The sequence below is a fragment of the Scyliorhinus canicula genome, chromosome 13 (assembly GCF_902713615.1).
Source record: "Scyliorhinus canicula chromosome 13, sScyCan1.1, whole genome shotgun sequence".
NCBI lineage: Eukaryota > Metazoa > Chordata > Chondrichthyes > Carcharhiniformes > Scyliorhinidae > Scyliorhinus > Scyliorhinus canicula.
The window spans coordinates 25,699,050-25,719,841 of record NC_052158.1 but is presented as its reverse complement, the minus strand read 5'-3'; the positions used below and the strand labels follow the sequence as shown (position 1 = coordinate 25,719,841).

At 46.0% G+C, this 20,792-nt stretch overlaps 1 protein-coding gene across 1 annotated transcript in view; it reads right to left on the bottom strand.

The window, feature by feature from the left end:
* The window catches only part of LOC119975530 (zinc-binding protein A33-like), a 556,168-nt gene that overhangs the window by 435,431 nt on the left and 99,945 nt on the right, over positions 1-20,792 (bottom strand). Inside the window, exons 17-20 of the mRNA XM_038815321.1 lie at positions 18,071-18,097; positions 15,072-15,098; positions 9,520-9,546; positions 5,777-5,812 (exon numbers count right to left, since the gene is read on the bottom strand). Of these exons, the coding sequence (XP_038671249.1) occupies positions 5,777-5,812; positions 9,520-9,546; positions 15,072-15,098; positions 18,071-18,097 (117 nt within the window). The remainder of the gene's footprint in view (positions 1-5,776; positions 5,813-9,519; positions 9,547-15,071; positions 15,099-18,070; positions 18,098-20,792) is intronic.

Here is a 20,792-nt window from a genome sequence, read left to right as displayed (position 1 = left end):
TCAGGATGCAGGCGAGTATGCAAGGAAAGATTGAAGATCAGGAAAACCGATCGAGGCGCCAAAACCGACAGATTGTGGGCCTGCCGGAGGGGATCTAATGTCGGATTCCCAGTGAGAATGTGACCGAAATTCTGGGAAATCTGGGGAGAAGGAATAGCTTCCCGAATACACGAGAAAGAACCAGAGCTTCCTGGACGTTTCGTCTAACACCCAATTCTGGAGAATAACCGAGGGAGATAATCACTAAAATGCACTGGTACCATCGGGGGAGCACAAGAATAAAGATTTAAAAAGTAAAATTTAGGGTATCCAATCATGTTTGTCCCCCAATTAAGGGGCAACTTAGCGTGGCCAATTCACCAGCCCTTAAATATTTGGGTTGTGGGGTGAAAGTTACGCAGACACAGGCAGAATGTGCAAACTCCACACAGACGCATATCCAACCTGGGACCTCGGCGCCCTTAGCAGCCGTGCTAATCAATACACCACCGTGCAGCACTGCAAAGGAAAAAAATAGCAAGGGAATTACGCTTGCTACCACAGGCCACGCGTGACAACGTGGAACACAAAGGCACCGTCAGCAACCACTTTGGAGGCTCCCCAAACATCGGGAAACCCCGGCGTGCAGGGGCTCACCACATGGTGTACACACAGTCGGTGGCCATGTTGAGTGACCCCTCTAACAAAGGGAAACCGCGTAGTGCAGGAGCGCGTCAACCAGATAAGTATGTTTGGTGCTGTGGGGGGGGGGGGGGGGGGGGGGTGAGGGCAGAAACATCACACCAGGATAGTCACCTGGAAGTCAGGGGACTGAATCGCCAACTGAAAAGATGCAGAGTTTTCGCCCACCTTTAAAGTATGAAAACAACATTGTCTTCCTCCAGGAGATGGATCTGAGGGAGAACGGTCAACTGTGGGTAAGGAAGGGCTGGGTGGAACTGACCTACCATACCGGATCAGGGTCGATGACCGGGGAGAGGGGTAGCCCCTCTCTAAATAAGATGACCATGTGTTTTGCGACAAAGACGGTTACGGACCCAAAGAGACAGTACATTATGTCCAGAATGGGACACCGATAGTCTTGGTAAATGTGTACGCAGCCAACTGGTTCGACACGGAGTTTATAAAGACGACCATGGCAGAAATCGATGACATCGACACACACTGACTTATAATGAGGGTCGGCGGTGGGGAGGGGGGGGGGAATGGGGTGCCGGGGGGAGGGGGACTCCCTTTAACTGTATACAGGACTCACGCATGGACAGGTCGAATCCCAAAAACAGTGAAGTCCTTCAACATGGTGAAAGAACTTGGCATATTCAAAGTGCAGAATGGGTCGTTCTCGTTCTTCTCCAAGGTAAACAATGTATATACTCGGATCCACGTTTTTGTATTTGGGAAATCGCTGCTTTTAGGGAAAGTAAGAGCAGAATATTACGTGATCGTGATATCCGACCATGCTCCACAGTACATGGAGTTTGGGGACGGCCCTCCTGGCCGATAAGACTTTTTGCAAGAAACTATAACAGGCCATAGACGAATATATTACTAATAGCCGGAATGGGGAGGTCTCACCCTCCTCGTTCTGGGAGACATTGACGATTGTTATTTGGGGTGAAATTATTGCGAGCGAAGCAAGAAGAGATAAGGAAGACAGTGTGGCTAGGTAACAGCTATTCGACTCCATGCGGGAGCAGAGCGGCGATACTCCAAGGCCCCGATCATTGAGCTCCTGGCAGAGAGGAAAAATCTACAAATGGACTTTGACCTGCTCTCCACTAGGAAAGTAGTGCACCAACTCCGTAATGCACGGGGACACCTGTACGAGCACGGAGGCTACGCCATCCGTCTGCTGGCTCACCAGCAGAAAAAGCAGGCACCACGAGGGAATCAATACAGATATGTGAAAACGGCAAGCTAGAATCGTAGAATCATTGAATTTACATGCAGAAGGAGGCCATTCGGCCCGTCAAATCTGCACCGACACTTGTAAAGAGTACACTACTTAAGCACACGCCTCCAGCCTAGCTTTGTAACCTAGTAGCCCCACCTAACCGTTTAGACACTAAACGGCAATTTATCAAGGCCAACCCAGGTAACCTGCACATCTTTGGACTGTGGGAAGAAACTGGAGCATCGAGAGGAAACCCACGGAGACACAGAGAAGAAGTAAAATTCCACGCAGACAGTCACCCGAAGCTGAAATTGAACGCAGTCGCTGGAGTTGTGTGTCACTATGCCGCCCATTGGTCGCGGAGCAGGAAAACGTCAACGAGACATTTGAGTCCTCGCAGTGACTGTACACCGTCGAACTCCCAGCAGGGGCCGCGAGGGTGAAACAGTTTCTCGATAGACAAGACATACTCGTCGTGTGAGGACAGAAATAGGTGCTGGAAGCACCCCTTGAACTTTGAAATTCATGGAGAATATTTACTCCATGCAGGTAGAGAAGGTGTCGGGGCCAGACAGATTTCTGGGGACTTCTCCAAAGGGTCCATGCGGGCACTGATCTGCGGGAGAGGTTGACAGACTGGCTGACGAGGGGCACCCTGCCGCTAACGCTGGCACAAGCCGCAATCTCGCTGACACTCAAGAAACACAAAGACTCAACAGAATGCGAGTCTTGAGGACCCACTTCGCGACTAAACGTGGAGGTGGAAATACTGACCAAGAACCTAGGCAGGAGACTGGAGGACTGTATACCAAAGGTGGTAGGAGAAGATCAAACGAGCTTCGTGAAAGGTCGATCTAACATCGAACATCAGACGCCTGTTGAACTTGATCATTACCCCATCCGGGGAGAGAAAAACAGAGATGATCATCACCCTGGACGCAAAAAGACCTTCGCCAGAGTTGAATGAAAGTATCTCATGGAGTTACTGAAGCACATTGGAAGAACAGGGTTCACTGTCTGGGTGAAACTCTTGTACAGCGCTCCAACAGCGAGTATAGAGACAAATACCACTGGCTCAAAGTACTTCCAACTGCACGGAGGCAAACGGCACGGATGCCAGTTGTCCTGGCTGCTGTTTGGCCGAGCGATCAAAGGACTAGTGGTCGCATTTACGTCGGCAAAGAATTGGAAGAGGGTCCGGAGAGGAAACAGAGCATACAGAGTCTTGCACCATGCAAATTACCTGCTTCTCTGCATCTCGGATCCACAAAGCACCAAGGACGGAACCATAGTGCTCTTGTGAGAGCTTGGAGGGTTCTCCGGCTGCAAACACAACCTGGTTCACGGTGAACTCTCAAGGGCGGCTGGGAGGGGGGCTAGGTGTAGAGCTTCACGGAGTGACATTTAAACACGCCAACAGAAATTTCCTGGGGATCCGAACGCCCATGACTGGAAGGAATGGAATCTGACCAGTCTGGTGAAGGAAGTAATAAAGGACCAGCAGAGGTGAGATAAACCCATACTCTCCTTAGCAGGGAGAGTGCAGACGATCAAGATTCACGTACTGCCCAGGTTCATCTTCCTGTTTAGATCCATCCCGCTCGACATCCCCAAGGCCTTCTTCAAAAACGCGTCACGATATAGGTATGGGCGTGTGTCTGTATGGGGATGGAGGGGGGGGGGGGGGGGGTGGTAGGGGAAACGTAAGAGTCCCCAAAAAGGCGCTGAAGAGAACTAGAGCGATGGGAGTACTAGCAATCCCAGACCTGCACTAGTATCACTGGGTTGCAACGGCGGAGAAGGTAAAGGGTGGATAAAAGAGCTAGAATCCGAATGAATGCGAATGGAAGAGGACTCCAGCATGGCGACATCCCAGCGGGCCCAGGCCAGTGCTGCGCTCCCATCTCCACTAAAGAAACATCCAACAAGCCCAGTCGTGATGGCAACACTGTGGTCGTGGAATCAACTGCGACAGAAGTGTGACCTAACCGAAACGATCATTAAGGCCTCATCTGTAATATTCACAGGTTCACGTCCGCGACAATGGACGCCATCTATAACAGCTGGCGACCGGACGGCGTAACATGACAGTTAGGGACTGATACACAGACAATAGACTGACAACACTAATAGACAGGGAGGAACGAGCTAAGATATGTGCAGGTCAAAAATGTCTTATGTTGGCAAAACGATGACCAATAGTTGCTGGAGGACCTACTTCCCACAGACGTGTTTGCGAAGGGAAACTCTGGCGACCTGTATGGGCGACTATTAGGAAGGGTACACACAAATGGACGAGACAAAGGAAACATGGGAGGTGGACTTAGGGTTTGAAATATGGTGGGAACCTTCGAGTGAAGCTTTGCATAGGGTCAAATTCAGCTCCACGTGCACAAGGCTAAGACTAATGCAACTATATATGGTACACAGAGCTCACTTAACGAGAACCCAAATGAGCAGGTTCTTCCCGGAGGTGGATGATAAATGCGAACAGTGCTAAGAGGGCCCGGCCAACAATGCCCACATGTCCTGGTCTTGTCCCAGACATGTCGGGTTCTGGACTGCCTTGACAATGTCCAAAGTGGTGGGCATGAGGATGAAGCCGTTCCCGCGAGTTATCGTCTTCAATTTATCAGAGCAGCCAGTTCTGTTCATGGAGATAGAGCCCATGCCCGTGCTTTGTCTCCCCAATCGCCCGCCCGAGAATTCTGCTGGGCAGGCGATCACCGGCACCGCCTAAAGCTTCAGACTCGCTCTCCGACCTATCGGAATTTCTCCAAGTAGAGAAACTCAAATTCGCCATCCGAAGATCGGAAGAAGGCTTCCGGAAAAACGTAAAGGCCATTCACTCGGTTGTCCAGGACCTGTTTTCAGCCAACAGCCAGTGAGCCAGAGGTAGCTTAATGCAACGACACAGCAATGAATGTCAACGAAAGGGGGGGGGGGGGCGGATCAAAGAAGCATGCAGCAGAACCAGGCTCTGAAAATAACAAGATACAGGCCGTCACGCTAACCAAACAGGAACAAGATAGAGGAGCTTAAGGGGGAAGAGAGCACGCCAGCCGCCAAGTAGGGGAGGGTAGTCAAGAAGAAAAGTGGGAGATGAATATTGGGGACCCGGCTGGAAAGAAACACCTGCTGGTGAGCTCAATACAGTAAGCTGTGACCGATGTAAATAACAAAAGACAACTGATATACGTATATGTATCATTTTTCATTTCTGTTGTTTTCAATGAATGCTCGCGATTGCCTTTGTTTTGTATAACATTAAAAAACCTTAGGAAAAACATTTATCAAATAAAGTATACCTGTAAGAAAGCTAAACTTCAGACCATGACATACATTTAGTCCAGAGATGAAAGGTTGAGGAAAGATTATGAAGTCGACTCTGCTTCGACAGCCGCCTATTTTAGAGCTGCAAATTAACAGGTATGTCACAAACGTCCTTGGGAAGGCAAAGTATACAAAGAAGAAATGAAGAACAGGTTAAACAAGCCGGTTCCCATTTCTTTTTGCGTTGTTTTCACCAGTGGTATTTTCCATTAACTGGATATGGCCGTGAATGCAAATCGATGGTTCCATCTAACACATACTGAGCATCATGTTGTATAAATTACAGTGGAGTGTGGTGTCAGGTATCTAGCAACACGATTTGTTCTTCGTTATAGGCAGAGTGCAGGACGTACTGAAAGAGTCCGCTCTTGTCAACTCGAAATAAATCATCTATTGTTAGAAATGATTCCGCAATGCGGGGCAACACTTGCTGGCTAATCCCGCATGCGCTAATAGATATACGAACAACTAATTCAAGATAATATGTTCATTCACCTCCAGCAATACTTTTTTCTGAACGATACACTCTGCTTAATATTTTGCAGTCACCTGTTTGTTGAAGAACGCTGCTTAAGGCCTTTAGTTCTGGAATGGGCGTTAAAATGGTTTGAGTGGATCAGCATAATCACATTTTATCGGTTGCAAAATTCTATTACAAACCTTGGCACAGAATTTCTGAAATTAATGCTTTTCTTTGGTCTGGCAATTGTAATTTGGCATGTCACCTACAACTCTCACCAACTTCCATAGATGCATCATAGAAAGCATTCTTTCTGGTTGTATCACAGCCTGGTATGGATCCTGCTCTGCCCAAGACAGCAGGAAATTACGAAAGATCGTGAATGTAGCCCAATCCATCACGCAAACCAGCCTCCCATCCATCGACTCTGTCTACAATTGCCGCTGCCTCGGAAAGGCAGCCAGCATAATTAAGGACCCCACGCACCCCGTACATACTCTCTTCCGCCTTCTTCTGTCAGGAAAAAGATATCAACGTTTTAGGTCACATACCAACCGACTCAAGAATAGCTTCTTCCCTGCTGCCATCAGACTTTTTAATGGACCTGCCTCGTACTAAGTTGATCTTTTCTCTGCTCTTGGTATAACAGTAACATTATATTTTGCAGTGTCTCCTTCCTTCCTTATGTACGGCAAGGATTGATTGACAGCATGCCATAAAGAATATTTTTCACTGTATACTAATACATGTGACAATAATAAATCAAAATAAAAACAAATTAATTTCACCCTTACCTTTCGAATCGAGGACTGAAATGTTTTCAAGTTTCTGCATTGTGCATGCGCATGGTAGGCTTGTTAACAACCAGAAGGGGTGCTGGTGGGAATGAAACGGGTTGTGTAGAGATGTGGCCGGTGGATTTCTCTGTCGAGTCTGTCGCTGGTCGTTCGGGGAGTAGACAGGCGGGGGACGGTGGTTTGCGTCAAGGGACTCTTACTTCTTTGTCTGTGCGGGTTGTGTGTGTGCGTGTGTGTTTGGAGGGGGGGGGGTGTTAGGAATAGTCATCTGGTGGGATAGGGTGGTGGTGTTGTGGAAGTAGAGGGCTGTAGGGATGACTCCAGGCGAGGTGCGGGGTACGGGAGAGGGGGGACGGTGCGGGGGAGAGATAATCAGGCCGGATCGGGGCTAATTTGGAGATTGAGTTTTGGCGCTCACTCAAGGTACCCTGGCTAATTACAGAGATAGAGCAGTTTTCATCCATGTAACATTACGGCAGAATAATCAGGTAATTCTCCCGCATCCTTCAGCACCCATGTCTTCGTCCTTACCTTCAGGGACTACTGACGTTCATCTTTGGCATCCGTTTCCTGGACGATTTGGGCCAATATCTCACATCAAACATAATGAATCGTCTCTTTGAATCAGTACTTTTCAGTACTACGGATATCTTCCTTATCTACCCATTGTAAATTTTTCTGATTGGAACAATGGACGGACCCGATGACGAAGAAAAGCTCTGGTCGGTACTTCAGCCCAAAAATGTCCAGTTTGCTTTTGCGTTGCGATCTCTACAAAGAAGGTAGGACCTGATAAAGCTGGAAAAGGAATATATTTTTCCTCAAACACTTTGAATAACAGCAAGAGAGTGTACACCCTGAAATGTGTTAAAATATTTAATATCAACGTTGATTTATGTAAAGATCAAAACGTCGACAGGGACACGAAGGTTGCATTTAATGAGAGGGAGAATAAGTTATTTTTTTAAGTCTACGATGGGACATTGGCATTCCGTAAGATCAGCATTGGTCGATTCAAAACTTCCCTTAAATTGAACAACTTTCTAGGCAATATCAGAGGGCAGCAGAGTCAACCACGTTGCTATCAGACTGGAGTCACATGCAGGCCAGACAAGGGTGACGAATTTCCTTCCCTAAATGAGATTACTGATTAACATAGGTTTGCACCTCAATCAATGGTCGTTTTATTATCGGAATTATTGAGACTATCTTTCAATTCGTGATTGCTTTCATTGATTTATAGTCTATCTCCGGAGCATTAGGCTGCCCCTGAGCTACTAGCCCAGTGACATCGCTGCTACACCACCACCTTCCCAAAATGGAAACAAAGTAAATGTTCAACTTATTTTAAAGTTTGTAAAATTAACTACATCTGAAGAATAAAGAGTCCAGTCTTATGAAGGTAAATTTCCAGTGTTATAATTATTTTCGTGCTATCTACGACTCTTCACGGCGTTTGAATAGTTCGCTAAACTTGAGTGGAGGTCATAACATTTTCTCTACTTTGTCTTGGGTATTCCAGGTGTAAGTGCGAGAAGACACATTTAAGCCTAACGAGGAGCGCAACAAATCACGTCAGTCTCTTGGTTCCCTTTTTCAATTACATTTGTAGTAATTTCAGATATTTCTGTCTCAAGTAACCCTAAATGAGTTGCGATAAATTCACTATTAGCCTTTCAGAATAATCTGTGCCGAGTTCATTATTTTGTAGTGTTGGAGAAGAAAAATAACAGCAATAATTTCCTGTGGTTGTTCACTCTGCAGGGAGTAGAAACGTTTGATTCATGACGATAAATGTAGGGGCGCAGTGCAATGGTTAGCACAGCGGCATCACGATTCCACACTTGGTTGTCTGTCAGTCTGGTGTTTGCTCGTCCTCCCGTGCGTCCGTGCATGTTCTGGTCTCCGTTTCCCTCCCACGGTCCAAAGATGAACAGGTTAGTTGGATTGACTATACGAAATTGCCCCTTCGTGTCCAAAGCTGTTCAGGTTAGGTGGATTGACCACGATCAATGCGCGGGCTTACTGATATAGGAAGGAAAAGTGGGCCTAGCTTGAGAGTACTTTCCGAGGATCGGTACAGATTCGATGGGCCGAATGGTTTCCTCCTGTAAAGTAGGTATTCTATGGATAAAGGCAAGTCATACCTGAACGGAGACTAAACATTTCCCTAAGATGAGCGAATACATGGAATACATTGACTGTCCAAGCGAATGCAAGCGTGAAAGATGTATAAGGTTTCATGCCGGCTAATTAAATAAAATGAACTAAACTGGGGTTTCTACAACATCAATTTTCTTCATGAGAGTCTCACCCTCTAACACACCAGCCAACCCTACTTTCACATACAAGCACAGTGTCCCGAAGTTAAATGTTACTTTCCATCTTATTCTGAACGCAGCCTCATCACACAATAACCGTATTTGCAGTTCTACCCTATCTGCCCGCATTCTGTGCTCCTTTGTATTTCTCTGTGATATTAACTATTGCTTCGAATAACCGTTTTATTTAGTCGCCAAAAGTACTAAGCAGTCTCCCCAGAAAGTAATCAATCCTGAATTCGATAGCTGCAGCCCGTTCGGGGGTTCTATCTACTAACAGTATCTGCATCTCATAACTTTCCTGAAACTTAATCCTTCCATTCTGCACCGTTATTCCAATAGAAAAAACTAAACACATAAATGTATCTCCCATTTCAATGAACAACACTGAGATTATTCACAGGGATTGAGAACCCACAGTTAAATAAACATACATGTTTTTTTGCAGAGATAGACAGTAAATTGTCAGCGTGAGTCTCACAGAATAGCGTAAGGTATTCCGAAATGTACAATTTTAAAAACGAAATTATTGAATATTCGAAGTTCACACATTTACTGTGATTTCCGTGCCGAGTCGATCCGAAATATCCAGATATGCCGAGTTTCTCCCACTCTTTTTTATTCCGAATTTGATGTCATATTTGCTCTGTAAAAATTGCAATGCTGATAGCTTCACAGTCCATCTTATATCAAAAAATAGGGTACGATTCCTACCATTTTCTTTTGATTTCAAATCTGCACCTGAGATAAAACGCGGATAGTATTGTCATTAAGTTTCTTTCAAGCTAAGGATTCGTCATTTGCACCCTGGTCTTTTGGGGAATTGATTTTACATTACCTCTGCATTGTGTTTAATTTGTTCTGTTTTAATGATGATGGTAGACATCTTCGATTCAATGCGCATGTTATGTTTTCAAAAGCCATGGCGCCCCCGGTAAATAAATTCCGTCATTACACTCGCTATTCCACCCCCCGTTCATTTATTACCATTCCATAGGGTGTCATAACTAACGTCTCATTGAAGTCAATATTGTGTCTAAGAATATTTGTTTTGAAATTCTATTCCGCTGTTGGGTTAAAAAAAACAATAACATCTCCGACAGTGTCGTTCAGTTATGTACAGATATTGGAAGCGACATCAAGAAAGACTCATCATCCGTCACTCGAAGCTCCCGGTCGGCATCAATGAGTACTTTATGACCCTCCGTCTACAATGTGCCACGAACCAGCAGGCAACGGCAGTGATGTCCATGTCCTAACAATTGATGTTAGTGTTCAGTCCAAAGAAGCCATCTAATCTACGCTGGATACCGTGCTCTACAATATTCCTCGGGAAGATAAGATCATCCTTCTTGGGAACTTCAAATCCAGGGTTAGAAGGACTCCAAACACTGGAAAGCAACAATCGGAAGGAAGGGATTGGGAGCTGCAACTCCAACAGGGCTCTCCTGCGCGGTCAATAGCTTGTCATCTATAGCACACTGTTCCACCAAAAGTACAAGTTCAAGACTCCCTGTAGATATCCACGACCAAAGCCCGGGTGTATGATTGACTTTGCCATTGTATGGTCCCGAGACCAAAATGATGCCTTCATCACTGAAAGCGATGACCAGTGCAGATATCTGCTGACAGATGACACGCTAATTCTTTCTGCTTTGTCCATAAAACTCCAGAAGATGAAGAAACATATTAGAAAAAAGGTCACCTTTGTGCTGCTTCCAGAGTCAAGAATGTTTGGGAGCTTCAAACAATTATTCTGAAAATCCTCCAAAGTGGTCATTCTAATGGAATACATTATAATCTATATGGTAATGTATCACACTATAGACTCCAAATATGTGAAGACATTACCTCAATAAAATCAGAACAGAGCTCATGCAATGCAGAACAGTAACAAATGTTAAACCGACGTAAGATCGACTGGATGGATAGCTAAAAAAAAAATCAAAACAGGGAAATGTGAGCTTTTGCACAAAATATGGAACATAGGAGAGGGGAAACGTAATTCTTTTCAAAATATCTATTTTTATTAAAGAATTTATATATATAAATGAAACACAACCAAACCCAAAAATGGAACGAACAGGAAATCTCACAACAAATAAATAACACCCCACCGCCCCACATCCCTGGCATTCCCCTCCGCCCATACTGCCTCACCCGTTTTTTGTCCCCTCTAACCACTGCTGACGTCTTAATTATCCTTGAACAACTCGGTAAACGACCTCCGCAGACCCTTTCTAGGCGAACTTGATTTTATACAGCCTGTGAAATTCCGCAAGGTTGCGCACCCACCGCGGGCTTCCACGACCCGAGTCCCTACACTCCAGTAAAATCAGTCCAGGCTACAGGGAGGCAAACGTTCGCTTCTCTGCCCCTGGACTCCCGGGACTTCCGACACGCCGAAAATCGCCGCTTCTGGACTTGATACAACCTTTACCTTCCGTATCTCGGACACAACATCTGCAACCCCCTGCCGGAATCCCTTCAGTTTTGGACAAGACCGAAACATGTGATCCTGGTTCACGGGCCTCCCGCGCACCGCCCACATTTATCTTTATCTTTGAAAAACCGGATCAATCTGGCCACCATAATGTTCACCCAATAAGCTGATTCCTTGCTTGTGTCACGGACTGTGAGGAATTCGCACTTTCTCCACGTGTTTGTGTGTGTTTCGTCCTGATGCTCCAGTTTCCTCCCACAAGTCCCGAAAGTGCTGCTTGTTAGTGGATTGGACATTTTGAATTCTCCCTCAGTGTACCTGAATAGGTGCCGGAGTGTGGCGACCAGGTGATTTCTAACAGTAACTTAATTGCAGTTTTAATGTAAGCCTACTTGTGACACTGATGAAGATTATTATTACTTTGAATTGAATAAGACTAAGCCTAACATGGGAAGATAATGCATTTACTCTCCTCCGAATCTCCTCCAATAATCCAGCCTCAATCTCTCTCCCCAGCTCTTCCTCCCACTTCCACTTAATGTCTCCTATCTGGGCTTCGCCCAATCCAATAATTCCTCATAAATCTCCGACAGCTTACCCTAGCCAACCCCTGATTTTGACACCACTGTGTCCTGCAGCCCCGGAGGTGGCAGGTCAGAAAAGACGGCACCTGCTTCCTGAAAGCGTCCCATAACTGTCAGTATCGAAACCCATTCCCACTAGGCAGCTCATATTCCTCTTCCAAGTTCTTCAACCTCGAAAAGCTACCCATCACAAATAGGTCACCAAAACATTCAATACCCGCCCTCCACCATTCCTGCATCCAACCCCTCCGGTGCAAATCTATGATTCCTGCAGATCGCTGTCATAAGCGAGGCATCCTCCATACTTTGGTGCTTCCGGCACTCTGCCAACACCTGCAGGGCCGCTACCACCTTCGGGCTCGTGGAGTACCACGCAAGAGAGAATGGCAGAGGCACTGTCAACGTTGCACTTAAACTAGTGTCCTTACAAGAGGCTGCCTCCATCCGCTCCTACACCTATCCGCCACCACCCACTCCCTAACCATGGTTATATTAGTTGCCCAGTAATAGTTCATTAAATTTGGCAAGGTCACCCCCTACGTCCCCTTTTCAGCAACATTTTTTTTATCGTGGGGGTTTGCCGCCCACTCAAACCTCAAAGTCAAAGCATTAATTTTCTAATAAAGGCCTTTGGGACAAAGATCAGAAGGCTAAACAAACCTTCGAAGCACAGTCATTTTCACGGTCTACACCCGCCCCGCCAGCGAATACGGGAGCATGCCCCCTCTCTTAACATCACCCTTCATCTGCTCTACTAACTACGCCAGATTAAATTTGTTTAGTTAGTCCCATCTCCACCCCACATGGATGCCGAAGTACCTGAAGTTCGTCCCCACTACTTTAAACGGCAGCTCACCCTGCCTCCTCTCCTCTCCCCTTGTCTGGATCGGCAAGACCTCACTATTCCCCATGTTTAAATTATACTCGGAAAACCGGCCAAATTCCTCTCAGGTGATTCTGATCCTCCCGATACCTCCCAGTGGGTCCGAAATATAAAGCAACAGATCGTCCGCATAGAGCAAAACCCTACGCTCCACCCCCCAATCCCCCCCGCCCCCCGCCGCACTATCCCTCTCTATATCCCTGACGCTAAAGCACCATTTCCGATGGCTCTATCGCCAAGCTAAAGAGCATTGTGGACAGTGGATATCCATGCCTTGTCCCACAGTGCAATCTAAAATACGCTGAAGTCACCTGATTTGTCCTTAAACTCGCTACCGGCGCCCTATGTAAGAACTGGACCCAAGCCATTAACCACTGCCGAAACCCGTCAGAATACTTCCCACAGATATTCCCATTCTACTTGATAAAAGACCTTCTCTGCATCCATAGCAAACGCCAGCTGCATCTCCTGTCCCTCCGAGGAATAATTATCACATTCAATAAGTGGCTAACGTTCGCCGAAAGATGCCATCCCTTTACTAACCTAATCTGGTCTTACCCTATAACCTCCGACACACAGTCCTCAGGGGCTGGTTTAGCTCACTCAGCTAAATCGCTGGCTTTGAAATCAGACCCAGTAGGCCAGCAGCCCGTACCAGCCTCGCCGGAATGTGGCGACTGGGGGCTTTTCACAGTAACTTCATTGAAGCCTACTCGTGACAATAAGTGGTTTTTATTTCATTTCATTTCAATCCGTGAGGCTAAAATCTTTGTCAACAACTTGACATCTGCAGCCGCAATATCGAGCGGTATGGCCCAACTGCTCCGGATCCTTGTCCTTTTTCAAAATTAAGGATATCGAAGCCTGCAATAATTTTGGGAGAAACCTCCCCTTCTCCGTTGCCTCATTGCATGCCCTTACCAGCAGGGGCCCCAGGTTCCCCGAGAACGTTTTATACAATTCTACCGGGAACACATCAGGTACAACAAAATGTGAGCCAGGGAGAACCAACACCACCTCACATGTCCTTCAAAGTTCCATGTCGTCCCTCTCCTGCCAGTTGAATGCCTCTCAACATCTCCGTTACCTCCTCAGGTGTTCCAAAATAATACTCGCAGCGTTATGGGTGTCCCAATGGCGGGCCAGATAGAGCATCCTGAACTTTACCATCTTCTCAAAGAGGACAGACTGGACCCAGCTCTCCTCTTTGAAAGTTAAGCACCCAGGTCCAGATACACTCGAATCTCGTTACATTCCCAGGTACATCGACTCGTCTGCCTGGCCTATCATAAGATCTGTGTAGCTTCACAACCATCACCCTCGGCAGCTCATTCGCCTGCGGCTTCCTCATCATTGCCCTTTGCGTCCAGTCGACCTCCAGGGGCCAGTCGACGGCTGCGTCCCCGATTAGCTGCTCCAACTACTGGCTCACATATGAGCCAGAATTCGGTCCTGCGATGCCCTCCAACATTCCCACTATTCTCAAAATCTGCCTTTGGGAGCGGTTCTCCAGATCTTCCACTTTCTCCTTGAACCACTTCTGGTTCGACCACGAACAAGGTAAGCTGTTTCTCGTGCTACCCCATTGCCTCATCCACTTTCCAGGTCGCCTGGCTCTGCGTCTCCAGCCTCAGTTCCACTCGGTTGGTCCCCGGTTTGATTGGTCCGCCACCTTCGGCACGTCCTCCTCAGCAGCCCTCCACTGTTGGCTGAACGTTTTGTTCAGAAAGGCCACCAACTGCTCCGTTGACCATTCGACTGATCAGGCCGTACCTTACTCGTCACCATATTTCCTGCGTCACACCAAAGGTTTATTTTTCTTGCAGCTCCCTCCCTTCTAGTCCCACTTCTGGTCCGCGGGTCCAGCGACCGACATCACCAGTAAAACTTTCCTTCACCACCTTTACTTCCTTTACTTCATCCAAAGCATCCACCTGGTAACCGGAAAAAAACAGTCTCGAGTGAGAGCTGCCAAATGTGCCACCTCTCACTCCATGGCCGCCAGCGGAAGTACAAGAAACGTTTTCTTTGCACAGTTAGCCGCAATCACATTTTCAGGTGCAACATAATAGAACCTGTTTTTGATACCATAACCCAATTAGTTGAAGTGAAAAACTTCAACAGTGGTGGATTTTTAAAAGGTTATTCTGATCAATGAAACATATCCAGAATCACTTTAAAATCTACATTGACGAAATATGAAAATGATGAACTAAAATAATTAATTTTATGCAAAATCAATAACATTAAATATGAGCGGTCACGCATCAGGAAAACTCAATCGTAAAGCTGAGTAGTGCATACAAGAGCGTGAAATGCTTTTGAGACATCACAATGTATTTTCACTTTTACATACTTGAGTCTCTGATAGCTTTCTGCAATTCTGAAATAAATGAAACACAATAGCTGCCACAATCAAGCAGAAAAAAACAGAATTTACAGTGCAGAAAAAGGCCACTTGGCCCACCGAATGTGCACCCGGTCGTGGAAAGAACACTCCACCAAAGCCCACACCTCCACCCCGTACCCGCTACCCAGGGACCCAATCCAAACTTTTGAATACTGAGGGGAATTTAGCAGGCTAATCCACATAACCTTCACATTCTTGGACTGCGGGAGAAAACCGGAGCACCCGTTGAAACTGCAAACTCCACAGAGAAGTACTCGAGGCCGGAATTGAGCCCGGTCCCTGGAGATGATGGAACAATACTAACCAGAGAGCCACCCTGCCGCAAGGACCGAGCAGTGCAAATGAAAAGAAACGCAATGCGACTCTCCCAAACAATCTTCCAGGAAAAGAAGCAAATCTTCTGCGAGAAAACAATTGCTCAGTGTCTGCTGAGGCTTGCCAATACCTCATCAGTATGACCACAAATTCTCAGCCTGACGTGCAACTCATAACTGAGGACACAGCCGCCTCTACCTACTAAATTCTCATTGTTAGGCTTATAATTCCCGCCTCATCGTTTTCACCTCAAAGTCACCACGCTCAACTTTCTGGCTTTGAGATGTTTCAAAGTTACGTGTACAAAACTGACTTCAGGAGCTTCAGTATTTGGTCATCTACTCACCTTGCAATGTGGTTTTAGAATTTACTTCCGGGTTGTATGATCAAGGTACGGTTTCACTTTCAACCCGTTATCAATTAAACCCCTGGTCATCCTAGTTGCTGCTATTTCCCAGATGTTCGCATTTTCCTGAGGTGCGTCCAGCCGAGATACTAGCATGTGTGTTTTCTCCACAGATGTTGACCCACTGTCCATTTCACCGGCTATATTTTCAATGTGTTCAACTCCAGCATCTTCAACATTTTGCGCTTTATAACTAAGATCAGTGATCACTATTGGTTCTACAATGTGAATTTGTGTTGCCTTTAAGTGAATTGCAGCTGAAAACACATTGACAATCTTTTGAAGAACTATTCCCGTTGTTAATATTTTGCGGATATGTTCAGATAGGACCTTATTCAAGGCGGATTTCCAGCTTTATTTCAATTATGTCATCAGAGCTTTGATTATAATTGCTGTAAAGAAGAATGGGCGGCACGTAGCTAGGGGCCGACGCGGTAGCACAGTGGTTGGCACTCGCAAGTCACAACTCCAGGGTCCAAATTCGATTCCCGGCTTGGGTCACTGTCTGTGTGCAGTTTACACGTTGTCTGCATGGGTTTCCTCTGTGTGCTCCGGTTTCCTCCCACAACCCAAAGATCTACAGGTTAGGTGGATTGGTCATGCTAAATTGCCCTAAGAGTCCAAAAGGTTAGGCGGTGTTACTGGGTGGAGGCGTGCTATTTCCAAGGGCCGGTGCAGACTCAATGGGCCGAATTAAAATTCTATGAATCCAAAGAGCTTTCCTTCTGATAGGCAGTTGATATTCCGCACTTTTGATTACAACGCAATGTAAAACTGACGTTTCTGATGAAGTCAGTGAATTTATTTTCATTTTTCTTCTGTTACGGGGACCGAACCCAGAGAGAAGCTGTGCGAAAATAAAATTACACACTAACTAATATTCCTAATGGCGCACTGATTTTACCAAAACGATCACTGACCAGGTAGGGTATGGTTCGTATGTGTTGTCCCTTTTCTAGACGGCAACGTTTTTAAGTTCCGTCAGCAATCTCATGCTCGGAAATGGATTAAGTATTGATTGTGATACCGAAAGAATAACTTCAAATTGTACTGGTGATAATAGATCCGCCTTTCTGGCGGTGGATAATTGATCTGAAACTTTTACTCTGTATTGACTGAGGGAGAAGACTATTTTCATGGAATACACAGTGCAGAAGGAGGCTATTCGGCCTATCGAGTCTGCACCGGCCCTGCGAAACAGCAGTACCTAAGCCCACACTCTATCCCCACACCTCCACTCTATTCCAGGAATCCCACTTAACCTTTTTTTGGACACGAAAGGCAATTTTTAGCCTAACGTAGCCTAACCTAACCTGCACATCTTTGGACTGTGGGAGGACACCGGAGCACCCGGAGGAAACCCACGGAGATACGTGGAGAACGTGTAACCTCCCCACAGACAGTGACACAAGCCTGGAATCGAACTTGGAACCCTGGAGCTGTGAAACAACTGTGCTAACCACTGTACTACCGTGCTGCCCTTTGGAAGACAGATGGCAAATGAGGAGCAGCCGGCTCGGTGGAAAAATAGAAGAGAAGCATAGAAGTAATTTAGGCCCAAAAGTCGAGGGAAAAGCGGGGGTGAAAGTTCCGAAGACGAATAGCTGACGGGAGAATGTTATAGTCCGCTTCACAATTGCGACAGGACTTCAACGCATTATAAGTGGAGCTTATAAATTATCTCTCATGTGAGTTGGCAGGCCTACAGAGTATTTAGGATTTCGTGCCTGTTATTACCAAAAAGAAAATGCGTTCGGTATAGTCGACGTTGAATTTAAATCTACTTTTTATGAAACCGCATTCATCATTCAATGTCAAATGGCGTACACTGTTACGCTTTGATTTATTTGTCAGAAGTAAAAGAGAACAATGCAACCGGAAAGCCCACGAATCCACTTAGGCTAGATTTTGGTTGAGGGGAAGGAGATACCACAGTGCACAAATGAACGGAATAGCAACATTTGTTTGTCACATAATCGTCTGAATTTAGTACGTATGAATGTATAAATCTAATGTCGGGTTTTGTTTCAATGCAACATATAGATGGGCAGGAGTCGGACTTTCCCATCGTTCTCGCCCCCAACCTTCCGCAGAAAACACTGCTGTGAGTGGAAGGGAACTCAAGCGGATCGCAATCCCTTGGTGGCTGAAAGGGGTTGGGGAGGGGGGGGGGTGGGGAGCTAACGGTCCGAACTCTGTTGATGGTTAGTCAATAGAATCTTACTTTTCTGATTTGCTTGAAGAACGAATTCTGTAAGACGAAGTGTAATGTCATGAAAAATACTATGCGCTAAAATTAATATTGCATCAAATCAGACTTGGCATTATCCGGATTGAAATTGGAACGCCGATGCACAAAGATAATATTTCTAGATCGTGACCTGAGTCACACGCCAATTAGCATTTCGTGAAGCAGATTAGAAACGTGGGTGCGTGGCTCAAAAACGGTTTTCAGGAAGCGGCTACCTTCCTGTTAGGATAGGCTAAATTGAAACGTTGTTGGGATCTGTGTCGCCGACAATTATAGAAGTGGAGCCGCGGTTAGGAATTTAATACAAAAGTTCAAGTGAAGCGAGATTTAAAAATCCAAAGCGAAGAATCTGTGCAGTAGAATATTATAGCGAACCTTGTAAAGCAAAAAGCAGGAAATGACCAATTGCACAACTACAGTGGTCCATCAACCCATTACTCCAAAGAAATAATAGAGGAAAATTGAGTTAAATGCGCTTCATCGGAATGAGCCAATCATTTCGCACGATTGAATAGACGAATCAGTGGAATGAAAAAGTAAATTGATGAAATCTAATTATCATTACAGCGACATAGTAACACGGGCAACGAGATGGGTAAATAGATGTTTTTAGGATTCACAGCATTCCGAAAGGATGGAAACAGGCAGGGCAGGCCTGATCGTAAGTTCTTACGTAAGTGTAGGAGTAAAAAATAGTTCCGGCTCACATGATGAGCGAGAGAATTTAATATGTGTTCTGGTTTGGAAGAAGGGCACTCATGAACAGCAGGGGCGGTTATTTCATAGTACGCTTCGCAGTTGACACACTGTTGGTCAGGCGTTTAACTCAAAAGAAGTGGAACTTGCAAACTGTGCCACTCAATAATTGGGCTGGTAGGTTACTTTGAAGAATACTTTAATCGCATTTCCCGAGATAAAGTCAGACGCAACCACCTCGAGGGAAAAGCGTTTTGTTACATCTAGTACTGGGCAATGAGACAGATTTGGTTCGTAATATTTTAATCCGCTTACGGAACAAGTGATCATAATACTTCAATATTAAATTTGACATCAATGCACGACTGTCCCAAAGAAGAATCTTCTAATTAAAGGAGCCAATCATATAGATCTGAGGGTAAAGTTATCACAGCTTTATTGTGTAACAGACTAACATGTCTGTCAATTTAGAAACATACATTTAAAGAATCAACTTAAATAATTGCACATGCATGGTGTTGTATTCTTTCATATCACATGAGACTATATTACGACCTTATTCATGAGTCAAAATAGAGACTTTTGGGAGATCCTGCCATAGTTGACCTTTCAGTAATGTTTTGGTTGGCTTCCTGGGCAAACGCATTTTTAGTGGAATGAACTCAAACATGTCACCAAATGTTTTATTTTCCAATACATAAATGCTATGTTCGTGATTCTTGAATCTGCTGCTGCGCATAAGGATTTCCTCAAACAACTCATGATGCTTTATCCAACGATCAAACCTTACTGCCAATTTTCCCGTGAAGGATCCGACAAAACTCATTGAACACATGAATCATCAGAAGCATCAGCAAACTGAGTCATCACATAAGCCACTGCACCGAAGCAATGTGACACAATGGTTAGCACTGTTGCCTCAGAGTATCAGGTACCCTGATTCACTTTCGGCCTTGGGTGTGGAGTTTGCGCTTTCATCCCGCGTCTGCGAGAGTTTCCTCCGGATGCTCTGATCGGGCATGCTATATTGCATCTTAGTGTCTAAACACGTGTAGGTAGTTAGGTAGTGTTACGTGGACGGAACTGGGGAGTAGGCCAAAACAAAGTGCTATTTCACAGGGTCGGTTCAGACTCGCTGGGCCGTAAGGCGTCTTTCTGCACTGCAGGGATTCTATCGACGAAACCGCACTCCTACCCCGTTTTTTGGGCAGTCGCTGCTGTGTCCTGTCAGGTGCAACTGGATCGATGGAAAGATGTGCAGCATTTAAACAGCTTTTCAACGTGTTTAACAAGTAATTGTGTGGGTTCGGCGAGGTAAATTTGCAAAAGGGTATTTTGGGCGAGGTAAGTGGCTAAAGGGTGAGATAAGTTTGCAAGGCGGCAGGGTGGATCAGGACACTGTACAATAGGCAGATGGCAACTGGTTATGGCTGTAGCTGGGCAGGATGCCAACATGCTAGTGTGCCAACTGGTTACAGTCTTGAGGCCGGTCAGGTCAAGTCAGGGAGTGTTGGTGCGCAAGGAAGCAAAATGCGGAAGTGGATCCCTGGTAGAGCGGAGCTTTGCGTGCGGGGGCTGTAGTATGGTAGTATGCAGGTGCCCATACAGGCTGCTCATGGGGGTTCAGGGTCAGAGCGTAGTCGAAGGCTCTGTTGGGGCGTCGGGGGGGAAAGGGTGTTTTCATCTCAGGCAGAAGTTTGAGGTCACAGGTGGGGTGCTAGGCTCGTCTTGAGGGGGGTTGTTGTGGTTTTGGGGTAGTCTCGGGTAGCAGTAGGATAGTCTGGGGGTTTGGGATGGAGTCGGAGGATCAGTTGTATAGTAAACCAAGGGTTAGACTGGGATTTCGAAGTCAAACACTTCCTGCGCAGTTACTTATGCGAGCAGGATTGAACCATCCAAACTCACCGCTCTAACGCATAAGTGGAGACATTTCCACAGAGTACAAAGGGGAATCGGAATTGGACATTGGGCATTGATACTTCCAAAGCCAAGAGCTTGG